This window comes from Zerene cesonia, chromosome 7, assembly GCF_012273895.1.
Source record: "Zerene cesonia ecotype Mississippi chromosome 7, Zerene_cesonia_1.1, whole genome shotgun sequence".
In the NCBI taxonomy this organism is placed as follows: Eukaryota; Metazoa; Arthropoda; class Insecta; order Lepidoptera; family Pieridae; genus Zerene; species Zerene cesonia.
Window position 1 is genome coordinate 6,666,729 of NC_052108.1, and position 21,081 is coordinate 6,687,809.

Sequence of the window (21,081 nt, forward strand, 5' to 3'; positions counted from 1 at the left end):
GCTAGTGTACCCTCAGGCCGGCAATGGGTCTGACACACGAGGACAAATTGTAGGTGTCATTATGTACTGTTAACGTCGCCTCAGTGCGCCACGTTTCACTAGGGAGGCGTTACCCGTGTCCTTGCCTCATAAATAAAAAAAAAAACAAACGCGCGCTTTTCATCTGTGGAAAAAAATTATACGCGGGAAAATTTTAAATGTCAAATCGCATTAATCGTTGGCATTAAATTAGGTGTGTGAGTGCATTTCTTAAATGTGTTTTATATATACTTTTTGAAGGAATTAAAGTCATCGTATTGGAAAACGTAAGTAAAAAGCCATATTTTTAAAAATTACAAATAATATTTTGGTGTTCACGGCACATATCCCATTCTTATGCTAACTTAAGATTAAGCGGTGAAAAAGATTTAAAAACTTCAGTACCTACGACCCCAAATATTTATAACCTTTATTTCACCGTTTGGAATACTACAAAATTATACTACAAATAAAGCTGAAAATATATCATGATTTTATTAATTTTAATCTTCAGACAATATTCAGTATTGTAACTTAAAAAAAAATTACTCATCATAATACATTGTTTACATTATTCGAATCTCCTAAAACAAAAAAAAATGCGCATCGTTAATAACAAGCAATTTTAGTTACACAGTTCAAATCACATTCAGAACCAATGTGTCAACCCGAAATCGTCTTGAAACGATGCGGCTACTTGAGCCAATTTAAGTGCACTCACCAACCAAACACACTTGACCTCTCGCATTCCTATAAATTTCTGCACAGTCAAACATTTAATTTTAGAGGACATGGACGAGCTAGGTCATCGTAAACTGGTCGTGGATCAGCCAACATGTCCCTGTGTGTGTTCACTCTGATTCTGTATTTCCGCTCTATACCCTATGTTAAAATTGAAGGAAAAATAATATCCACTCTATGGAAAAGAGCAAAGGGTTTAAATTCATTTAAACCGTTTTAAAAGCTCTGGATGAGAGTGGAAGACGATATTTTAAACAAATTAGGGCCCTAATCACATGGAATTATTTCTTGAGATAGCTAAGTTTACGTAGCTATCAGCTTCCGTGAGAAAAGGACATGTATAAATATTAAACATAACGATATCGCTGAAGTTTATTGCATATAACATGTAAAGATTATATACTTCTGAGAAATAAAATAAAGGAAGCAAATGATCGTTAACTCCAAACATAGATTTTAGTTAAATTTAAAATTTACAGATAAATGATATTACAAGAGAATAATGGGATTACGGGACAGACGAGGAATGTACATCTTAATGTTGATTTTATATGGAATAGCTGATATTGACACCAGTCTCCCAGTAGACATAGGATCTGAAGAAAAAGGTAACAGCCAATAAGTTATTTTCGACAGCTTAGGACATCAAACGTACCGTTTATTTCTTAGCATTCAGTTATGTGCATGTGTATACTATATACTCCTTATAATGCATTACATTGAAATATATTGAAATACATAATCTCTTTTTACAATGAGATTATTTAAAATTACTCATCCCCATATCAAACAAAATATTAATTGAAACATGAACTACTAATTTTAATTAAATAATTTACAAAATTCAATTCACTTATAACTTTCTCATTGTTTCATTATAATATTCTTTTTGATAATAATTAATCATTTTTACATATATAATTTGTTACGATTATTAAAACATGCTTATTGCTTTTTATGTAAGTTTACGTTATACACTAAACTAAAAAAAATAAAAGAGCTAAAATTTTGCTTCAAACATTGTATTTATGTATTTTATGAAATTTCTCATCCACAATTATTAGATATCAGAGCGAAGCAAGTCAGAGCACAGCTAATTTTTCTTATATAAACATATTTATAAAACAAATAATAAATATAGCCTACCTTCCATGCCGCTCCTAGTGGTACCCCCTACTACCGTAACCCCTCCAACCCCCTCCCCCACTACAGTCACAGTATCAAACACTTACGCAACAGCCATTCCCCCCGTTCCCCCCAGTAACAGGGACAGGTACCTCACCTTCGCGGAGTCAGGCCATCACCAGACATTCATGTTCGCGAAAGACAATACCTATATTCAACTTGATGGGGACATCATACAAAGATTCCAATTAAGGTACGTTATTGCTTATGATTTTTAGTTATAAATGTTTATATATCACTTCTGATTGCATTGTGTGTAAAAGATTTAAAATATTGCATAATTACTTTAATTAATTATGTATTTCATTTTAGAAAATGGTCGTGTTATGCTATATATTTAAAAAATGTATCAAATTATTTAATGTATTTTAGAAATTAGCCAACGTTTAATTGCACTATGATATCAACTTCACAAAGTAAATGATATTAAATGTTGTAAAGATTTCTCATTTTATTTTTAACCAACTTTCCGCCCCCGTCGTCGTCCGTGTAGACAAAGGAAGAGATGAAAGCACACACATAGTTCTGCGGGATTTCCGGGATAAAAACTATCCCATGACTTTTCCCGAATCTTAAACTATCTTCGTACCAAATTAATCTCAACCGGTTCATTGATTTAGGTATGAAATGGAAGTAGACGGGCAGAGAGACCTTTGAATTTATAATATACTAGCTGCGCCCCGCGGTTTCACCCGCTTAAGTCCGTATCCCGTAGGAATATTGGGATAAAAAGTTGCCTATATATTATTCCAGTTGTCCAGCTGTTTACGTACCAAATTTCATTGCGATCGGTTCAGCAGTTCTTGCGTGAAAGTGCAACAAAGACACACACATCCTTACAAAGTTGCGCATTTATAATATGTACTAGTAGAGCTAGTAGGACTAGCAGGATAGTAGGATTAGTAGAGATTTTAATTTAACGAAGTTGATATTTCAAAAATAAAACTCGAAGCAACTGAAATGAAAGTGCCCTTAAAATACGTATTCCATACAATTATTTATGTATTAAGAACATTATTACGTAATATCGCAACTGTCACATGTACAGCGACATTTTCATGAATCTAGAACAACTGACTATGAAATTGAGGATAAAAATTACTGTGATGTATTACCATTTGCTATCCACATGATATATGGTGCACTTATGTCGTTAAGCTGTTGAAATGTTAGATAAGTCAGCCTTGATGCTCAACCTTTGATCTTAATATGAGCACTGTATGAGTGAAATCGCGTCATAGTCTGAAAGAATAACGAAATCCAGTTTCAAATTTACATTTAATCTATTTGGTGGGTTGTTGATATTCATTTAATACAATAATTTGATATATAAGTGGGTTATCTTTGTTCTCTGTGTTGCTATGTTTTGTAAGTCCTTGTAAACAGTATTTATGAACTTAACAGATCAAAAATTAATGGGACCTCATGGCAAGCGCCAACTTTCATTAGAATTGATAAACTCCTCCTTTTTTGAAATTGAAAATACATCTGTATTAAAGGACACACACCCATTTGAAACACATGTATTTTTTTTTCAAACCAATTTTTTCAAATTCAACCAATTTTTTCCTTTATGAGACAAAGCCGTTCACTATTGTGTCTACTTTAATGTCTGTGGTGCAAAAACATGTCTGGCAAAAAAAGTATTAATTAAATATGGCCTTGGGTGGTGTTATTCAAACATTTTTACGTCATATGAATTTTTCAGATTATGCAGAGAAATATCTTTTAAATTCCGTACAAGGCTTCCCCACGGCCTTCTAGTTTATCACAACGTTAAAAATCCCGTTTTTAAGATGCAACCATATGCGTTATATGTAATTGTAGAAAAGGGAGAACTTAAAGGTAAGATATGCTAATAATGAAAACGTTGTATTCATTACTTATTACTATTTCATAAGCTTGATTGGACCTTCGTTAATGCCGAAATAAATTTTAGTCTATGACAACAAATTTGTTTTGGCTATGATTTACGCAGCAATTGTTTAAAACAATTTTAGTGTGTTTAAATTAACAAAATGTACGTCTTTTAACGAATGACTCATAAAAATTATGAAATCGATACATATGATAACCAAGCATCTAGGTAGAAACGTACGATTGTTAACTTGGCGTGTTAATTTGATATTAGTGACGGAATAAAATACAATATTTTTGACAGATGTCACTCAGACGATATGGCCACCACAAGCCACTTAAATCTACCCGCGCTTTCTGAAAAGCCATATACTTATCGTAGTCACTAGTTTAGTTTCAAGTTCTTTAAAATATCACATATCTACCTATGTTATTTATTATTTTACAATCAGTCAAAAGATAAATATTAAACAAACAAATTAAAACTTCCAGTGGTGCATGTGTTCGGCAAGCATCTAACATCAGTAACGGTAGGCAGAGCCTTGAATAGAGACCAGTGGCATAGCGTGGTGGTAACTATAGATGTGCATGGGGCCAGACTTATTGCTAAAGTCGATCAGTTGAAGGAGGAAGTGTATTTGAAGGTGTGTTTTTATCTACACTAATATTATGCCCTCAACGCTATTGATCGTCAGAAATGCATTGTAAGAAACAAACAGAAAAATTTATCACAATATATAGGAGATATACAGCACTGTCACCTAAGTCACGACCACTCTGCCAAAAGTGTACGGCTAAGAAGGATCTTATAAAGAGAAGAGAATTAGTTTTGTATGTAGGGGAACCTAAAAACTGCTGGTGCGATTTAAAAACAATTTTTTGCCATTTACCAAGTAACATAGACTGCATTTTATTACACAAAGCTATCTTAATCTGTTCACGTCGCAAATATCAGGATAAAAAAGAAAGTTTCAATATTACAAAATTACATTGCCCTTTGTAAATAATAAAAATTGTTTACATTTTATTTCAGGGTCTAAGCTTTGATACAAATTACGGAATCACGGACAATCTAACATCTGTTATTCTTATTGGAGGTAAGAATTTGTAGATATACAATAAATAAATGTTCAGATCAACATTTTAAATGTATTCTACATAAATTTATTAATAAAAATTATTTTTTAAATGTCAGATTATATAAAATATCGCAAAGTTATTCCTCAAATCTTACAATATAATACTCATATGCTTCACTTTCAATTAAAGAACATAATATTCAAATTGACATTCGAATTTACGTTAACTTTATTTTGTTTTTTTATTTACCTAATTTAAATGACACCAAAGTGGTTTTATCAGCTCATTGCTGAAACAATAAATTCCCATTAATAAAAAATTATAAACATGTTTTTAAAGTCTCCAACATCACAAGCCTTTAATTGAATCTATTGTCACAAGTTACATAAATATCCTACCAAACATACAAATGGTCTCTCAGGTTTGAGTTCCGAAGAAAAACTTCACGGCGTGAAATACATTATCGAATCTTTTGTCGGTTGCATTAGCGATATGGTGCTAAGTTCAGGCAAAGCTGCATCTGACCTTCTACCGATAGTTCCACTGATCGCAACAAAACACGAAAACGTTAAAGAGGGATGCATTAACAAATGCAAAACCGTAGAAAACCTTTGTTTCGAAGGTTCCAGATGTATCAATGAATATAACGGATATAGGTGCGATTGCTTCGGAACTTTGTATGAGGAACAGCTGTGCGACGTTTATAGTAAGTAATCGTTTATGCGTGCTTATGCGGGTTAAAGGTTGGATGTTGCATGTTGTAAATTTGAAAGAGAATAATGTACATCAATAAAATGTAATGAGTATAACTATACGCTTAAATTTTAAAAGTAATTTTATTTGCTTTATAAAACTGTTTTTTGAGAATGTGTTCTATATTAGGAAATTTATTAAAACAAAATTGCAATTTTAACGGATATGAAAGTGTTTATGCAAATTTAAATCGTTTCCGTAAAACAATTACATTATACAATATGTAAGTGAAATTCTATGTTGCCTATTTAATGAAACCGGTCTGAAAAAATTCATTACTATGTACCGTCAAAAAAACAATTTATAAATAAGATACAGACTATGAAAAAATGGGAAAAACAAATCAGGTTTAAAATTCTAAATATACCAATGAAAAATGCCTTCATCACCTATCTACACGCTACCATACATCCATATCGAACCTCAATGCATCATCAATAAGTTCGATTAATCACCACTCACAAAATAAAGCACTTTCACATCCGCTAAGATGCATTAAACACCACGTAACTTCGATCACAATTGCGCAACTATTGCAGCGGCGACGATACTAACGTTGCGCGGTTCCAGTTACGTGTCCTATCGGGTGTATGATTGGAAAGACCGTGTCCATTCCACCAATACCAGGGTTAGCTTGCATTTTAAGGTAATTACATCGATTTTATTGATTTGTTATACCAGTGGTGTCGTTTAATTCATTACTTCCTATTCATACCTTGTAATAGTACAATAGATGCTTCTATCGAAATGGATTCACCTATTATCAGGTTTTCTGTAGTTTACATTTTGAGAGTTGATAATAAGATGTATATATATACATCAAGCAATAGTTGATTTTGATAAAAAATAATTTTAATGTAATCAGCGATCCAGTTTGCTAATATCGAATTTATCACATAACTTTTGCCCCCTTTGCATAATTTATGATTATGCTATGAAATCAATTTTATATACATATATGTAGCATGAAATTAGCACACATTAAAGTTCACTTAAAAGCATTCCAATATTTCGATCATAAAACGGCAATCAATTTGCAGACACGTTTTGACGATTCCGCGCTATTTTACGCGAGTGGTCAAATAGATGATAAGCACCATTACATTGCTCTTTCGATACACCAAGAAAAAGTAGCCATTCAAATTGACCTAGGCGACGGACCAGTGGAAGATTACTTAGGCAAAAAAGTCAATAACAACCAGTGGCATAATATAACAGTTATTGTATTAGAAAAAGAAGTTTTCGTTTATCTTGACGATATAAGTGCCACTTACGAAATTCCCGGCGATGCGAAATTCGTCTGTATTGACCCAGAAATATATATTTGTGGAGGTCCAGATTTGTATAAAATGAAAGGATTAAAGTCGTTTAACAATTTTGCTGGAAACCTTAAATACGTATATTACAATGATGTATCAATATTGTATGAATTGAAACAGAATAACCCAAAGGTTCATTATATTGGAGCTTTAGATCCTGAATTCGAAGAGATTGACATTGAAGTAATTCCTATAACGTATCCATTCGCGACGTCCCATATTTGGTGGCCGTTGAATACCAGTAATAGCATTAATTTAATATTTGATTTTAAAACAAGTAAGAATATGGCTGTGTTGGCTTACAGTCAGATAACATCTGGACAAGGATATTTTGAGGTAAGAACTTACGTAATCCTGCAAATAAACGATTCCTTTAAGTTTTGTTTGTTATAAATGCAAGTGAAATAATTGTAAGATTACAGTTGAATTTGTTATATTTCCATTGAAGTTTTATTAAAAATTCAATGGAAATATAGCCCATATCCTTTTCCTTACCCTTCCCAATCTTTTCCTTTATTCCTCTCGTCAATCCTTTTCAATTTAAAGCCGGCAATCCATGCGTTAGGTCTGCAATCGGCCTTTACGCCTCTCCAAATGTTCACGGGCGATGGTAGCGCTTACCATCAGGCGACCCACCAGCTCCATTGCCGACTATGACATTAAAAAAAACTGTTAACAATCATAAATAGATAAAATAACTTCTACTAATTTGCTTAACAACTTTTCATACGCCTAATATCAATCATGAGCACAGTTTCTGGCAATAATTTTGCCAATTTTCCATCTTACAAAAGTAAAAAAAAAATTCATCCGATGTGCCACATATAATTACTTATTGATAATAATGAAAAATTTTAACCCTTAAAACGTAGATACACTAAAATATACTGAACGTAATATTGTAGGTAAGAATGGTAAAGGAGGAAATAAGATTTGAACTAGTACCAGACGTAGGTAAGAATGTGACGGTTTTAAAGTCGGTTAAATTCAACGTTAGCAATGACTGGCATAATGTGGAGCTTGACTATAGGAAAGGAAGAATCAAACTCACTGTGGACTATCATAATAAACACGCGCAAATGTTTGGTAAGTGATTTTCAAATTTCTTCACAAATAATAAATTAATTGAAGGTTATGATTAAATCCGAATATTGTATTATCATTGGGAGATTTAAATTTAAATAAAATTTGATTATTTCAAATAATAGGACATCATGCAAACCCATCATCATTTTTTTAATATGGTTTCACTAAAAGTACTTATATGTATAATATGTTAAATGTATGATTTAATAGGTTTTAAAAACCAAATAGAATAATCTTTATTTGTCAATAAATGATAAATTCTGTTTGCCTCAAATTTCTCTAGGTTTAGATTTTCAGTTGCAAGACAAAATTGTGATTGGCAGTGGTTTGAAGTCCGCTAATCTTGGATTAATTGGATGTATGAGAAATATTAAAATCAACGGACTTCTTATAGAACCCAGGTAAGGAATATTATTTATTAACAATAAGTATTTTTAGTGATATTGAACTTAGAACCTCAAATGCCTATATTAAGAAGTTAAAAATTAATTTCAAATAAAATTCTTTGTAACGCCATTCTATTATATACAACAGAATAAATTAATATAAAAAATAAAGCAGATTCTCATAATGTCATCTTACAATGTTTTACAAAAAGTTGTCTGACATTTAAGAAATAAAACCGAGAATCGCAAAAAATATTAAATTTTTAGCAAAATTGTAAATATCAAACTATATGTGCATCATTTAGATCACAAATCTATCCAATGTTAAATCTCAAAAAATAAATCAAACTATGTTAAACACGATCGCTTATTTAAATCGATACCGTTAGGGAGATAGTGATTAACCTAAAATTTGATTAATCACTCAAATACATTCCCCAATGAACTCGATAAAACGTATTTTAACGCAAAATTTTGCTCTCATGCGTTGTGAATTTCAATATCCCACGGGAATACTAATATCAATCGGAATTTCGAAAACGTGGTTAAAATTAAGCATTCTAATTTCGAGTTAATGGAGTTTTCATTTGCACTATGTCTCGCTTATTTGAATTATTTTATAGTTTAAACATGTTTCATTTAATTTATTGCTGAATTTTTAATTAATGTCTCGTTCTGGATTAAATCAGCCTACTTTAAGCTACTTCGCTGATACGATTTAAATACAATAAATAAGGTCTGATCAAATTATTTCCGCATTTTTAAAGCAATTCTTTCGGAAAATATAACTTCTATAGTGATATTCCGACTTAGTTTAATCCGTCAAATAAATGGTGTCTGAATCCACAGGATTCGGCAACTTAATAATATATTTCAAAATCAGAAAATAAAATCCATCACGCATAATGCCTCTATTTTTCATATATTGTATTATATTTTTAATTTTAGCTTACTGTTGAAACATACTCATTGCAAAATTTTGTGTTATAGTATAAATTAAATAAATAAAGGCTTACGACGATTTGCCATAACTGTTTTTTCATTCATGAGCATTATCGGAGTGTGACCGTAACATATAATATTTAAAAACAACCAATTCACTACAGATATGTCATAAACACAGAGCGCGTAGTAGGTGAAGTGGCGATAGATGACTGTCGCTATGTGGACCCCTGTACTCGACCCAACACTTGCGAACATGGTGGCATATGCTCTATCAGAGAAGACAGGGTCATATGTAACTGTGATAATACAGGTAAGTTCTAGGGCGTAGGTCAAAATGTGGTCGAAATTTTTCCGTTGCTTTCTGTAGGTGTTTAGTCTTAGTTAGCTTTTAAATTTTGCTTGGATTTAACTTTTTCTGACTTAAGGAGTCTTTAGCACAACGCCTCGTTGGGCAATTTATCTTATGTTTCTTACTATGGGGCAGTTTACACTTATTATTTTTTCTTTACAAGCACTTCTCCTGAACGGTCACTAGGAATCTAATACGTTTTCTATTCAAGGTTTGTTACGCTTTTAGCAGTTGAGTTAATATTAAATTTGTTCCGATTTTGAAACAAAATTACTACCTTTTCTACGTATGCTATTTCAACAATGATCTTTAATATAGCTTTAACAAATATTATGAATATATGTATGTCAATACGAATAAGCAAACAGACATGTAACCTATGCAAGATCAAATTTTGCTTATCTCGCCTACAGACGGAATAACATCAATGTTTTCACATCTTTAATGAATATTCTAATCACTCCTGAACACGTTACCAATATCTAGAATGAACTTTCGTGTCAATAATTATAGTATTAGCTGGCCACCCCGGCTTCGCCTGTGGGACATATACAGCCCCATATCACTCAGAGTGAAAGAATATTTGAAAACGATCTAGTAGTCATTAACAATAATATAAACATGCAATGCTTCCTTTTAATATTAGTTTAGGTTTGGTTTAAATTTAACCCCAAATCTTCTGCACCTAGGATACATTGGCGAGAACTGCCACTTCGCAACATTCAGGAAGACCTGCGAAGAGCTAGCTCTCTTAGGTTACACTAGGAACGATGTATACCTCATAGATATAGATGGAAATGGTAGGTTTCCACCGGCTCATGTAAAATGCGAGTTTCAAATAGAAGCCGATTCGTCCACTACAGTTGTAGAACACAATCTACCCAGCCAAGTGGTAAGTAGTCAATCGAGATTAAAACTAAAAATACACATAGTTGAATACCAAATAGAAGTGAAGTCCCGTGTCCCCTTGTGGGGTATGGGGTAGATGATGTACATCTGTTTCAACACAACAACAAGACAAATACTACTTTGACAAGTAGGTGATCAACCTTCTGTGTTGTGCCAGACCGAGACATTTTTTTTTGTGCGTCCCCACCGGGAATTGAACCCAGGACCCCTCGGTTGTACGCTCACGCGTTAACCACTGTACCAAGGAGGCGGTTGAATACCAAATAAGAGTTTATAATACTCATTTGATTTTAGAAATGTTGTTGGCATACAAGTAATATTAGATTTTATCTACTGATTCATATTTTGAGAAATAAGAAGTCAATATATTAATACTTCGCCTTACTTAGTACAAATATATACTTAGTTTATATCCTACTTATTTGAAATTTAGATACTAATACGTAGAGATTATTTTTACATTCCGTCTAAAAATTCAAAAAAATAAACATAATAAAATATGCTTCAAAGTACTTAACAACCATTTTACTAATTGCTTCCTGCACACACGGACTTTTCTTCATTCCTCGTAAATTCTCAGGATGTAAGGTCAGCATCGGGGCAAGACTTCAGCTTTAAAATTAAATACAGAGAGTTCACCGCGGAAATGTTACAAGAGCTTATTTCCCATTCGTTGTTTTGCCGACAGTACATTAAGTACGATTGCAATATGGCGCCGTTGGAACTGCACAGCGCTACTTGGTTTATTTCCTCTTCTAACGATACTGTTGATTATATCGGGAACGTTAAAAGGTAAGTCGGCGGTTTTTTCTTTAATACAGAAATAAAATAAAAGTAATTACACGGTTTGTAGGTCCGCATTTATTTTGTTATCTAATTAGTAAATATAAGTACTCTGTTTTTATTTTGAATTCAGTGTAGATGGACAATGATTTGCTTTTTTAGAGTAATGTTAAATAACTAGTAAGATTTTTAATTATGTTGTTATCTCATACGCATATCTAAAGAGATTGTATAGATATGACGTAAAGAATATTCAAGATAAATTCAAATTACAATGTTTTGAAATAAAATACCTAACGTTTGATGCATGCAAATATACAAAAAATTACTTTCGTTTTCACAACTGTCAGAGTCATTAGCAACCGATTTGCAAACTGCAATTGAATTCTAATTAATTATGTTATTTCTCAAACACAAAAAAAGCTTTATATGCTTCAAAGGTCGATTACTTTTGAAAGTCTGAAACGTTTTGGAAAGGTCAGAATAAATGTACAAAAAGTATTGAATCGTTATCCGCCGTTTAATCACCTAATGTTCTCATTACGCTTTCAAAATGCGAGGGTTTAGTTAAAAGGTCTCCGAAAGCTATCATGTAAATTAAGTATTATGTATACTTTGCATTAAAAGGGAATATTATTTTCGATTTGTTGCCTTTGAAAGAATTACTCACATATTAATAAAGACAGGATAAGGCAAAAAGACTTCAAATGTTTCTGTCGTGACCCTCAAAAAAACCTTGATTGTCATACAAAAATATTAAAAATGAATCTGCTGAATAAAATTGATCTATTAAAACCCACTTCTTTACCTGAGAACAGTATTTGAATAGTGGGTATCAAATAACTATGTAGGCTCCATTTATATACCTTTTACAGGTAATAAAATTAAAAAATTGCTTATTCCCTCATTTATGCTATAACTCATATTTATTTAAATCAAACTACGCAAAACTCACTTTTTGTGAAGCGGGATTTAGAAAGTGCATTTTATGCTATTATATGGCAAAAACAAAAACAAAACATTTATTTTCAAATTTTAGGGGTTACTGCCCATGCGGTGTAAACGCAACTTGCGTAAATCCAACACAATCATGCAATTGTGACGCAAATGAGAACAAATGGCATTCAGATGAGGGCACACTCGTAGATCCAAAGAGTTTGGGAATCACTGAAATGTTCTTCCTACAGCAGAAGGACTTGACTGAAGAAGCTCAGGGCAGGATTACATTGGGCCCCTTAGAATGTGTTGAAACTAGTAAGTTGGGTGATAAAAGTAAAAAATCAAAATATATTTTAATATTTCGTATGTAAATTGATTAAACAGCGTGTGTGTTTTATTCCTGAATTTCATAAATCTATAAATGTTATATCTAAAATCAAATATAATTGATAAAGCTAATGAACAAAATACAACAATAGGCAATCATTTGATCAAGAAACATAATGCAAAAAATATTATTTTAAAATTAATATATTAATATTTAAAGATTCTGATTAATTGCAAGTTGAAATGCAACTGAAATATGCAATTGACAACGCAAAAGTAATTAGCTCTACCAATGTACCTTTCTGCCAATTTATCATTCAAGCCTTCTCTAAGTCAGGTAATATTATATTTAAAACAGCATTAAAGTTTACTCAATAATATAACAATTACACCAGATACTCAACGCTACGTAGTAACATTTACCACGTCACAATCGTATATAGAAGTGCCGGGTTGGAGGAAAGGGGATATCGCCTTCAGTTTCAGAACTACTGGCACCAGCGCTATATTGTTGTTTCAACCACCGATTCGACCCAATTATCCTTCATTTATGGTCGCATTAACTAGTGGTAAGATATCTGGAAATTGTAAATGCTTTCCTTATAAATACATTAAATTTTATGTAAATTGTATTTCATTTGAAACAATAATGAACGTTCGGCAATTGTTTCCACATTCAATTTATCAGACAAATGTTATAATATTGTGCATTATTTAAACAAATAATACTGTTATTGCATCATCTATATTCAATGTAATTATAGAATTTTACACTGAAATTTTAATTTATTACCCTACTTTAGAACACGAGTTAACGTTTAACTTTACATTGAACACTGGAACGACGAGGAAATTAGTGATTAATTCTAAAAGAAAGCTGAATGGGGGAGAGTGGCACAAAATTTGGATCGATTATAACTTCTACCACGTTAGGTTTATGCTAAACACGGAATATCAGATGCTCAATTTGTTACTAGAAGAAGAGTTTGGACCGTTTGAAGGATCTATGTTTATTGGAGGTGCTACTGCGTATGTATAAATCATGTTTTTATAATGAAATGGTCATTTCTTTACTACCTGAATTGTATTATATATCACCATATCGCTTTATTTTCCTTTTCTGTACTTTGTTAATCAAAATATCATGCACCCAATTTTAACCCCAAAAATTTATCAAGATCTATTAAATGATTTCAGACTATGTTCTTAAACATCGCGTATCAAGATAATGTAATATTTTAAGTACAGTAAGATATTTAACTAAACACAATTGTTTATTGAAAAAAACCGTATTTAAAATTTTAAGTTAAAGTTACAGTTAAATAAAAAACTCTTATTTTGATATTATTAAAAATATATTCCAGGGAGCACCTTAAAAAATCTGCCGTAAATCAAGGTCTCATTGGCTGCTTCAGGGGTTTGGTTGTGAACGGCGAAATCCTAGATATATACAGCTATATGTCTGTCCATTTGTCTGAAATCATAAAAGATTGTAAACCTTCTTGCGTTCCGAACCCTTGTCAGAATAAAGCGACTTGTAAGGAACTTTGGTCAACTTATGAATGCATTTGTAAGAACCGCTGGGCCCATCTGGGCGAACATTGTGAAGAAAGTGAGTTTTTGATTTAAAGATTACAATAGCAAAAGATTTATATAAATTATTGTTAAAAAATATATATATATTGCCTATGAATTTTTTGGCTATTTACTTCGCAAGTATTTTTTTGTAAATACATTGAAGAGCAGAACAATTAAATTTGTCTTTCAGATATAAATGAAAAAGCGCTAACATTCCAAACACGAGAAGCCTACTTGAAGAAAAATTACCTAGTGGACAATGCCACTGACGCAGAAAAAGCAAGACTCAAAAGGATGATGGTAGAAAACGTTCTAATGAATCTTAGAACTTACGACGATAACGCCCTCGTTCTATACGCAAATGACAATCTCAATAATTTCATACATCTATTCATTCACAATGGCACAGAAATCATATATTTGTTCAATAATGAAGACGAAATAGTAGAAATGAATGTCACTTATGAGCATATCAATAAAGGGGAAAGTGTTCAAATAGCTATCATAAGAACTGATAACAGCACGACGCTGCATGTTAACGATAGAAACACAACAGTCAATAAAGTGGCGAAGCTATTGTCCAATTATACTAATAAACCTTGGAAGAATCCGGATTTAGGTAAGGTTTTACATCTGTTTTGATATAAATTACTTAAATTGAAATTTGAGTAAAGTACGTAATCATTTTAATGTGTATTTGTGTGCATTAGCGAATTTTTCATATCCTTGTTCTGATGATGTACCATAATGTGTATATAAAAAATAAAAAAAAAATTGCTTACTAACAACTGATCTGCCAAACGATTAATAAATAGAAAATTCCTGGTAAACTGACTTCATTCTGCGACAAATAATTTTCACCATTCTAGAAGTATTACGCCCGCAGAGGCCACCAGTTCCACCGGCGGACTTCTTCCGAACGCTAACAAACGACACTTACCCCTTGCACTTGTCGAGCAGGGCTAGATTGTTGCCAATTTATTCGATATTTGCTTACCGAGTTTCAAAATTTTTAGAGGTGATTCGTCCCCAAAGACCTCCAGCTCCTCCGACAGATTATTTCCAAATGAATTTAGGCGGTTTCGATAGTGACTCCTTACACTTGGCTCCTAGAGCCACTCTGCTGCCGCAAGGAGGCTACGTGGGCTGCGTCAGAGGGCTCAAGATCGCGGACCATGTCGTTGATTTGTCCAAGAAAGCGCAGCAGAATATTGATCAGGGTGAGATTCTTTGGAGATTCATTTCAATTTAATCTTCTTTTAATGTTTTACCAATTTATTATTTTATCATAATGCAACACTAATTATTAGTTCCATTGAACTCTTATGTATATTAGTAGTATTTTAGGCAATCTATTTTACAGGAATATTTTTATATCCTAATTTTTACAGGATAATCTTTTTGTATTTCATTGCATACTTAACACACTGCCCTTTTTACGATGACTTAGGCATGAATATAAAATTACTACAACAAGGCAATAGGCAAACAATAATATAAATTTATTTTCAATAATAAACCAAAATCCCCTCAAAACAGATCTAACTGGAGTATTACCAGAATGCAACATGAAGTGCGACTCAGAGCCTTGCAAAAATGGAGGCATTTGTACCGAAGACTTCACGAACCAAGAGAGTAGTTGCGACTGTGAACTGACCAGTTACTTCGGGGAGTATTGTATGGAGGAGAAAGGTGCTGACTTTAACGGGGAGAGCATTCTGGAGAGGAAATTTGTGCTGCCACAGACTATAAATACGGTAAATAAATTTTGTACGAGTGATTTTTTTTTTTGCATTTTTGTAATTTTTTGCTTTTTTTAATACTTAATATTTTCAATATGATTTAAAAACCAGCATTTTCAAAGTACCACATCAGATTTTCATCATAAACATTGTATTTTAGGTAAAAATAAAATTAGCGTTTTCGAGCAACGACCTTCGCCAAAAGAATACAGTACTCTTGCTCGTACAAACAGAAAACAAGTAAGTCATCTATTTTAATAATGACCGTATGACTCGCTAAAATAAATCTTTTAAAAGTTGTGACTAAAACAGATACCTAATTAGTATTTTTATACCACCAACAAAAGTATTGCAAAGATTTATTGCTTTCTATAAACATTTTCTTCCCACATACATTGAGCAAAATCCAAATTTCAGACGAAGCTATTACTTACTAGTAGCAATAACACAAGATGGCTACTTGAAGTTTGAAGAGGACCGAGAAGATGCTACCTATGGAGCTGAGGTTAAGAACAGAAACTTTTTGAACGGTAAGTAAAAGATATAATGGTTTTATTTGGTCCAGAGATACATATAACTTATTTAAATATTGAATGTCCGAAGTCGAAAATTAATTACAACATTTTATTAACTAACTTGATCTTCAACCCGATCTGATATATTAAATGATTTTAGACAGAGAATTGATATTTTATCATCTAAAATCAATTTATATTTAGATGCGGTTTTGTAATGTTTGGACAAATCTTATTAACAATAAATGTGTCCTAAATATGTTATTAATCTAGTAGTATAATATTTATCATCTATACTAAAACCTTTTCTTAGCACATATGACGATAACGTCATCTAAAATGTTCAGATTTTTTTTTTTTCTCTTAGGCGCTCGACACACAGTATACTACACTCGAGTAGACCATGAGACTAAACTGCTCATAGATAGAATAGAAGTCCCCCTGGAGAAGCTTCCTCCCCAGGGTTTATGGGAGATATTCGATGTGGGATCAAATGAGGTCCAAATTGGGGGACTTAATACTTCTGATCCCAGGCTCAAGATTTATAAGGGATATAATGGCTGCCTTTCCAGTAAGTATTTTATAATAATTGATGTAATGTGTTTAATATAAAAAGAATATTTAGTTTACGGAAATAATTTTTTACAAATTATTCCTTTCAAAACATTACATGTCATGTGAAATCAATTTATGTCAAAATATTGATATAATACGCATAAAAATTAAACCATAGAAACGTATAGTATGTTCTTCAACTGGTTTGACGAGAAAATGTATTGTGCGTGTTCCAAAAACGGTAAATACATTTGAAGTTGGTGACGAATTTTCTTAAAGAAAATTACTTTTCTGTCCTGTTCCATACTAAGATACTTGTATTAAGGGTTTAAATAGAGAATATTTTTTAACTAATTACATACATTTTGTTAATATATTAAAGAAATATTAAAAATTATAGATTGATAGCGCACCGGTATGGCCAATGACGTAGTTCCTTATACCGCCTCATGATTATTAACTCAATAAAAAATTAACTGCATAGTAGTAAAAAATACAGAAAAAACATTCCATATTCTTCAGGATATAACCTAATTTGGAAATGTGTTATCTATCATAAATAAAAGTAATACATAATTAAGCATGTGTGCGCGCGGTCTTATGTAGCGTCAGAGCCGAGACTGCCGATTCGAGATCGTCACTTTTTTTAACTAGTGTTAATGTGGGTACATCATTTTACCTATTTATAGGACATCGAGGACCACTAGTCTCTATTGCTATTAAAAAAAGAGGACAAATACATATATTTTTGTATACAAAACAGCAGGCGATGCACCTGATGGTAAGCGATCATCGCCCATAAGCTATCATAATATTATAACTATTGATTTGCTGTTTAAGTATTCGTCGGTTTTTTATATTAAATATCTTGTTACTATATAAATTCGTACAAACCACAAACACCGCACAACGCACACAAGTCGGCACCCGTTGCAGACATCCTCGTATCCATTAACGCGTATGACATGAAGCCGCTGGAGGAGTACATGCTGTTCACGCGGTCGGACGGCGCCGTGAACGCGGTGAACGCGCGCGGCGTGCGCAGCGCGCAGTGCTCCAGCGACTTCGACGAGGCGTGGGAGCGCGACCCGCTCGGCGCTGACAACGGCAGCTTCCTTATCGTGAGACCTGGATAGCCCACCATAGCATACTTCTAGCCTCTTTGTGCTCTTTGTGCATCATCACCAGACCGCTTCCTAATCGTGAGATTTGGATAGCGTGCCTGCTTAGTACTAGGCTCGTTGTGCTCTTCCATCAGACCTTAGATGTTCCCGAGGGTTCAGGCATACCTGTATTTATACTCCTAGGCTCTTTATGCTTTTTGTTCATCATCATCAGCTCATAGCATCAATAATTTGAAAAATCCATTTCTTTCTTGCGCGTTAACCTGGACTCAAACCACCGACTTATCAAATATCTCGACATATGACTTATGTAAATAGTCTAGACCTATGGCCCATGTTATAACTATTGCCAGTTTTTTTTTTTTGAATACTTTTACTTTATTCGTCTTTTCCTAAATGAAATCCTTACTATTTAATTTTTAAACTAATAACTTCCAAATAAATGAACTACTCATTTACCAGAGCGTAGACAAAACATGGGTAGAGGACCCCCCCTCGCGTATACCGTTCGACTCTCGCCACACTCAGCCGGACGCTGAGGAAGAAAGCGCTGACAGAATATTCATTGCTCTCATCGTAGTTTTCGTTTGTGGCCTCTGTTATTGTGGATCACATGTGAGTCTAATATTTTATTATTTTTATAGTCAGTAAAATTTTTACAGGATTATATATGTAGATACCTATTGTATGATTTCTTTGCAATAAAGCCACTAATGTGTTTTATGGTACATCAACCTTAAACTTACTTTTTGAATGTTTGTTATCTATCTGTCTACGGTATTTAAAAACTTGACAATTATTTCGAATTATAAAACCAGTAAATAATACGCAATAATATAATATCATAAATTGAGTGATACGTTTGCAACGAAATATGCATTTAAATTTAAATGTGCATTAGATGTGGAGAACCCAGAAAGCATACAAATTACGATTAGAAAAGGAAACGGATGAAAACATAATGAGGAATAAAGAAAAGGCAACAAAGTTACAAGAACCCAGTGTGTCGTTTATGCAGGTGAGAAATATAGTAAACAATAATTTTATCGGATAGGACAAACTGCCAGTTTCAGTACAATGATTCCATATCTTCTTTCATAATGTTTGTATAGTTTAATTAAATAATCAATCACTCAGGAATTGTAAGAAACAAAACTACCTCAATGATCTCGTGAAACAAATAATCAAAATATTCCAGTTAAACAAAGACGACGTTGATAAAGTAGAAGCAGACAAGAAATCTAATGGAGTTGTAATCGATGTTGTTCCAACTATAATAGTCGAAACTAATGAAGAGAAACCACCCAGCAGGAGAGGCTCATTGCGGTTTAGAGGTAAATCGTGTTCAATGGCCAACAACCAACTGGACTTTGTTAATTCACCTTTAAGCAAAATTTGTAAACCTGACAGGTGGTTCGCCTGATGGTAAGCGTTCACCACCGCCCATGAACATTCGCAGAGGCAGTGCCCTGCGAATGCGCTGCCCGCTTTTAAGGGGAAAGGGATAAGGAAAGGAATGACGACTGAAAAGGACTGGGAAGGGTGAAGTTAAGGAAACGGGCCTCCGGCTCCCCCACTCACAGAAGGAAACACAGTACCATACTGCTATTTCATGCCGGTCTTCTGTGCGGGTGAGATACTTTCCCGGTGCGAGCTGGCACAATTCGTGCCGAAGCGTGATTGACTCCCATATATAAAACGTTTTGAAAACCAGATTCATTATATTCTACACAGCTTAATTTGTCGGATAATGCTCAAGCAATTAAAAATCGTAACTTTTTTCTTCATTCACTTTTTTAATTTACATCTTCTTTTTTCTTGTATTATTGTATCAGATCCTTTTCATAATCAGATATTTCTAAATGTATGAATAAAAGTATTTAAAAAATGTAATTTTAAATTAACCAATAGATATGGTAGACAAAGAAATAGCGTGGGTGCCTTTAGAAGAAAAGGACGAACCCTCTGAAAACGAAGAAGATGACACTTCTGAAGAATCCTCAAATAATGATGAAGTAAGTAATTTTGAAGAAATAAGAGTCAACTTATGGGTTACAATAAAGTAATAAGTTATATTGTAATAGAAAAAAATAAAGGTAAATCATAAAGATAAACAATAGAACGTTTAGTGATACATGAAAATTTGTATTTTTTATTAAATTTTTTGTTTGTTGTTTGAGTTGAAGCTCTACAGCTTTCTCTATTCAATTCTCTTCTAAAACTTCTCTATAATAATGATAATAATTAAAGGGATTGTCAGCAAAATTCATTCATTGGCCATACAACTAGCAAAAAACAAATATTATAAATACTAAATTATAATAAGCTTAAGTAGATATTATGCACGTATTGTTCTAGGATGAAGAAGAAGTTAAACCAACACACAATAACATTCGCTCTTCACTCACACAACTTCCATACAAAATTGACGAAGAAACCGCCATCGAATTAACAACCAATGCGTAAGAAAAATAAAGAAATAGTACCTATACATTGCATTGTTGTTTGATTTCTACAATAATATCCTCTGAAAAACTTGGGAACTAACAAAATGTCTCAATCGGTAATACACATTACACACACTATTTGTAAATTGACTTATTTATTTACCTGCCCCATGCCCATAGAAAAAGCACTGTTTTAATTATTAAAGTCGATATTAAGACAAAAAGACAATATACACCTTCAATATACCTACTATATTAGATATGTAGATAACACGCAGAGCATCTCTAACTGCATATTTTCAACCGACTTTTCAAATACCTTACGAAAATATCTACGCTGTTTTTGTAAACTGTATGTGCCCAGATTTTTGTTTGCGCAGTTTCATCCGCAATAATTTACTCGCTATTGTAAAAATTTTCATGATTTTTTTTTGTCTTATCTG

At 32.8% G+C, this 21,081-nt stretch overlaps 1 protein-coding gene across 2 annotated transcripts; it reads left to right on the top strand.

Annotated features, from left to right (window-relative positions):
* The first annotated feature begins 88 nt into the window (after positions 1–88).
* LOC119828309 (contactin-associated protein like 5-1) lies at positions 89–20,687 on the top strand. 2 transcript variants are annotated; one of them, XM_038350430.1, is made up of 30 exons: positions 89–305; positions 1,239–1,367; positions 1,924–2,137; positions 3,653–3,789; positions 4,294–4,445; positions 4,835–4,898; positions 5,303–5,587; positions 6,174–6,280; positions 6,675–7,289; positions 7,859–8,039; positions 8,323–8,440; positions 9,532–9,680; positions 10,409–10,611; positions 11,209–11,420; positions 12,451–12,665; positions 13,073–13,246; positions 13,481–13,706; positions 14,042–14,289; positions 14,446–14,874; positions 15,272–15,475; positions 15,795–16,012; positions 16,158–16,237; positions 16,415–16,527; positions 16,880–17,083; positions 18,004–18,188; positions 18,654–18,806; positions 19,093–19,209; positions 19,390–19,525; positions 20,103–20,206; positions 20,550–20,687. In XM_038350430.1, the coding sequence occupies exons 2-30, from the start codon at positions 1,262–1,264 to the stop codon at positions 20,655–20,657; spliced, it is 5,457 nt and encodes a 1,818-aa protein (XP_038206358.1). In that variant the 5' UTR covers positions 89–305; positions 1,239–1,261; the 3' UTR covers positions 20,658–20,687. The 2 variants fall into 2 exon arrangements, with proteins under 2 accessions (XP_038206358.1, XP_038206359.1); XM_038350431.1 differs by having other exon boundaries at positions 8,329–8,440.
* Positions 20,688–21,081: the final 394 nt, after the last annotated feature.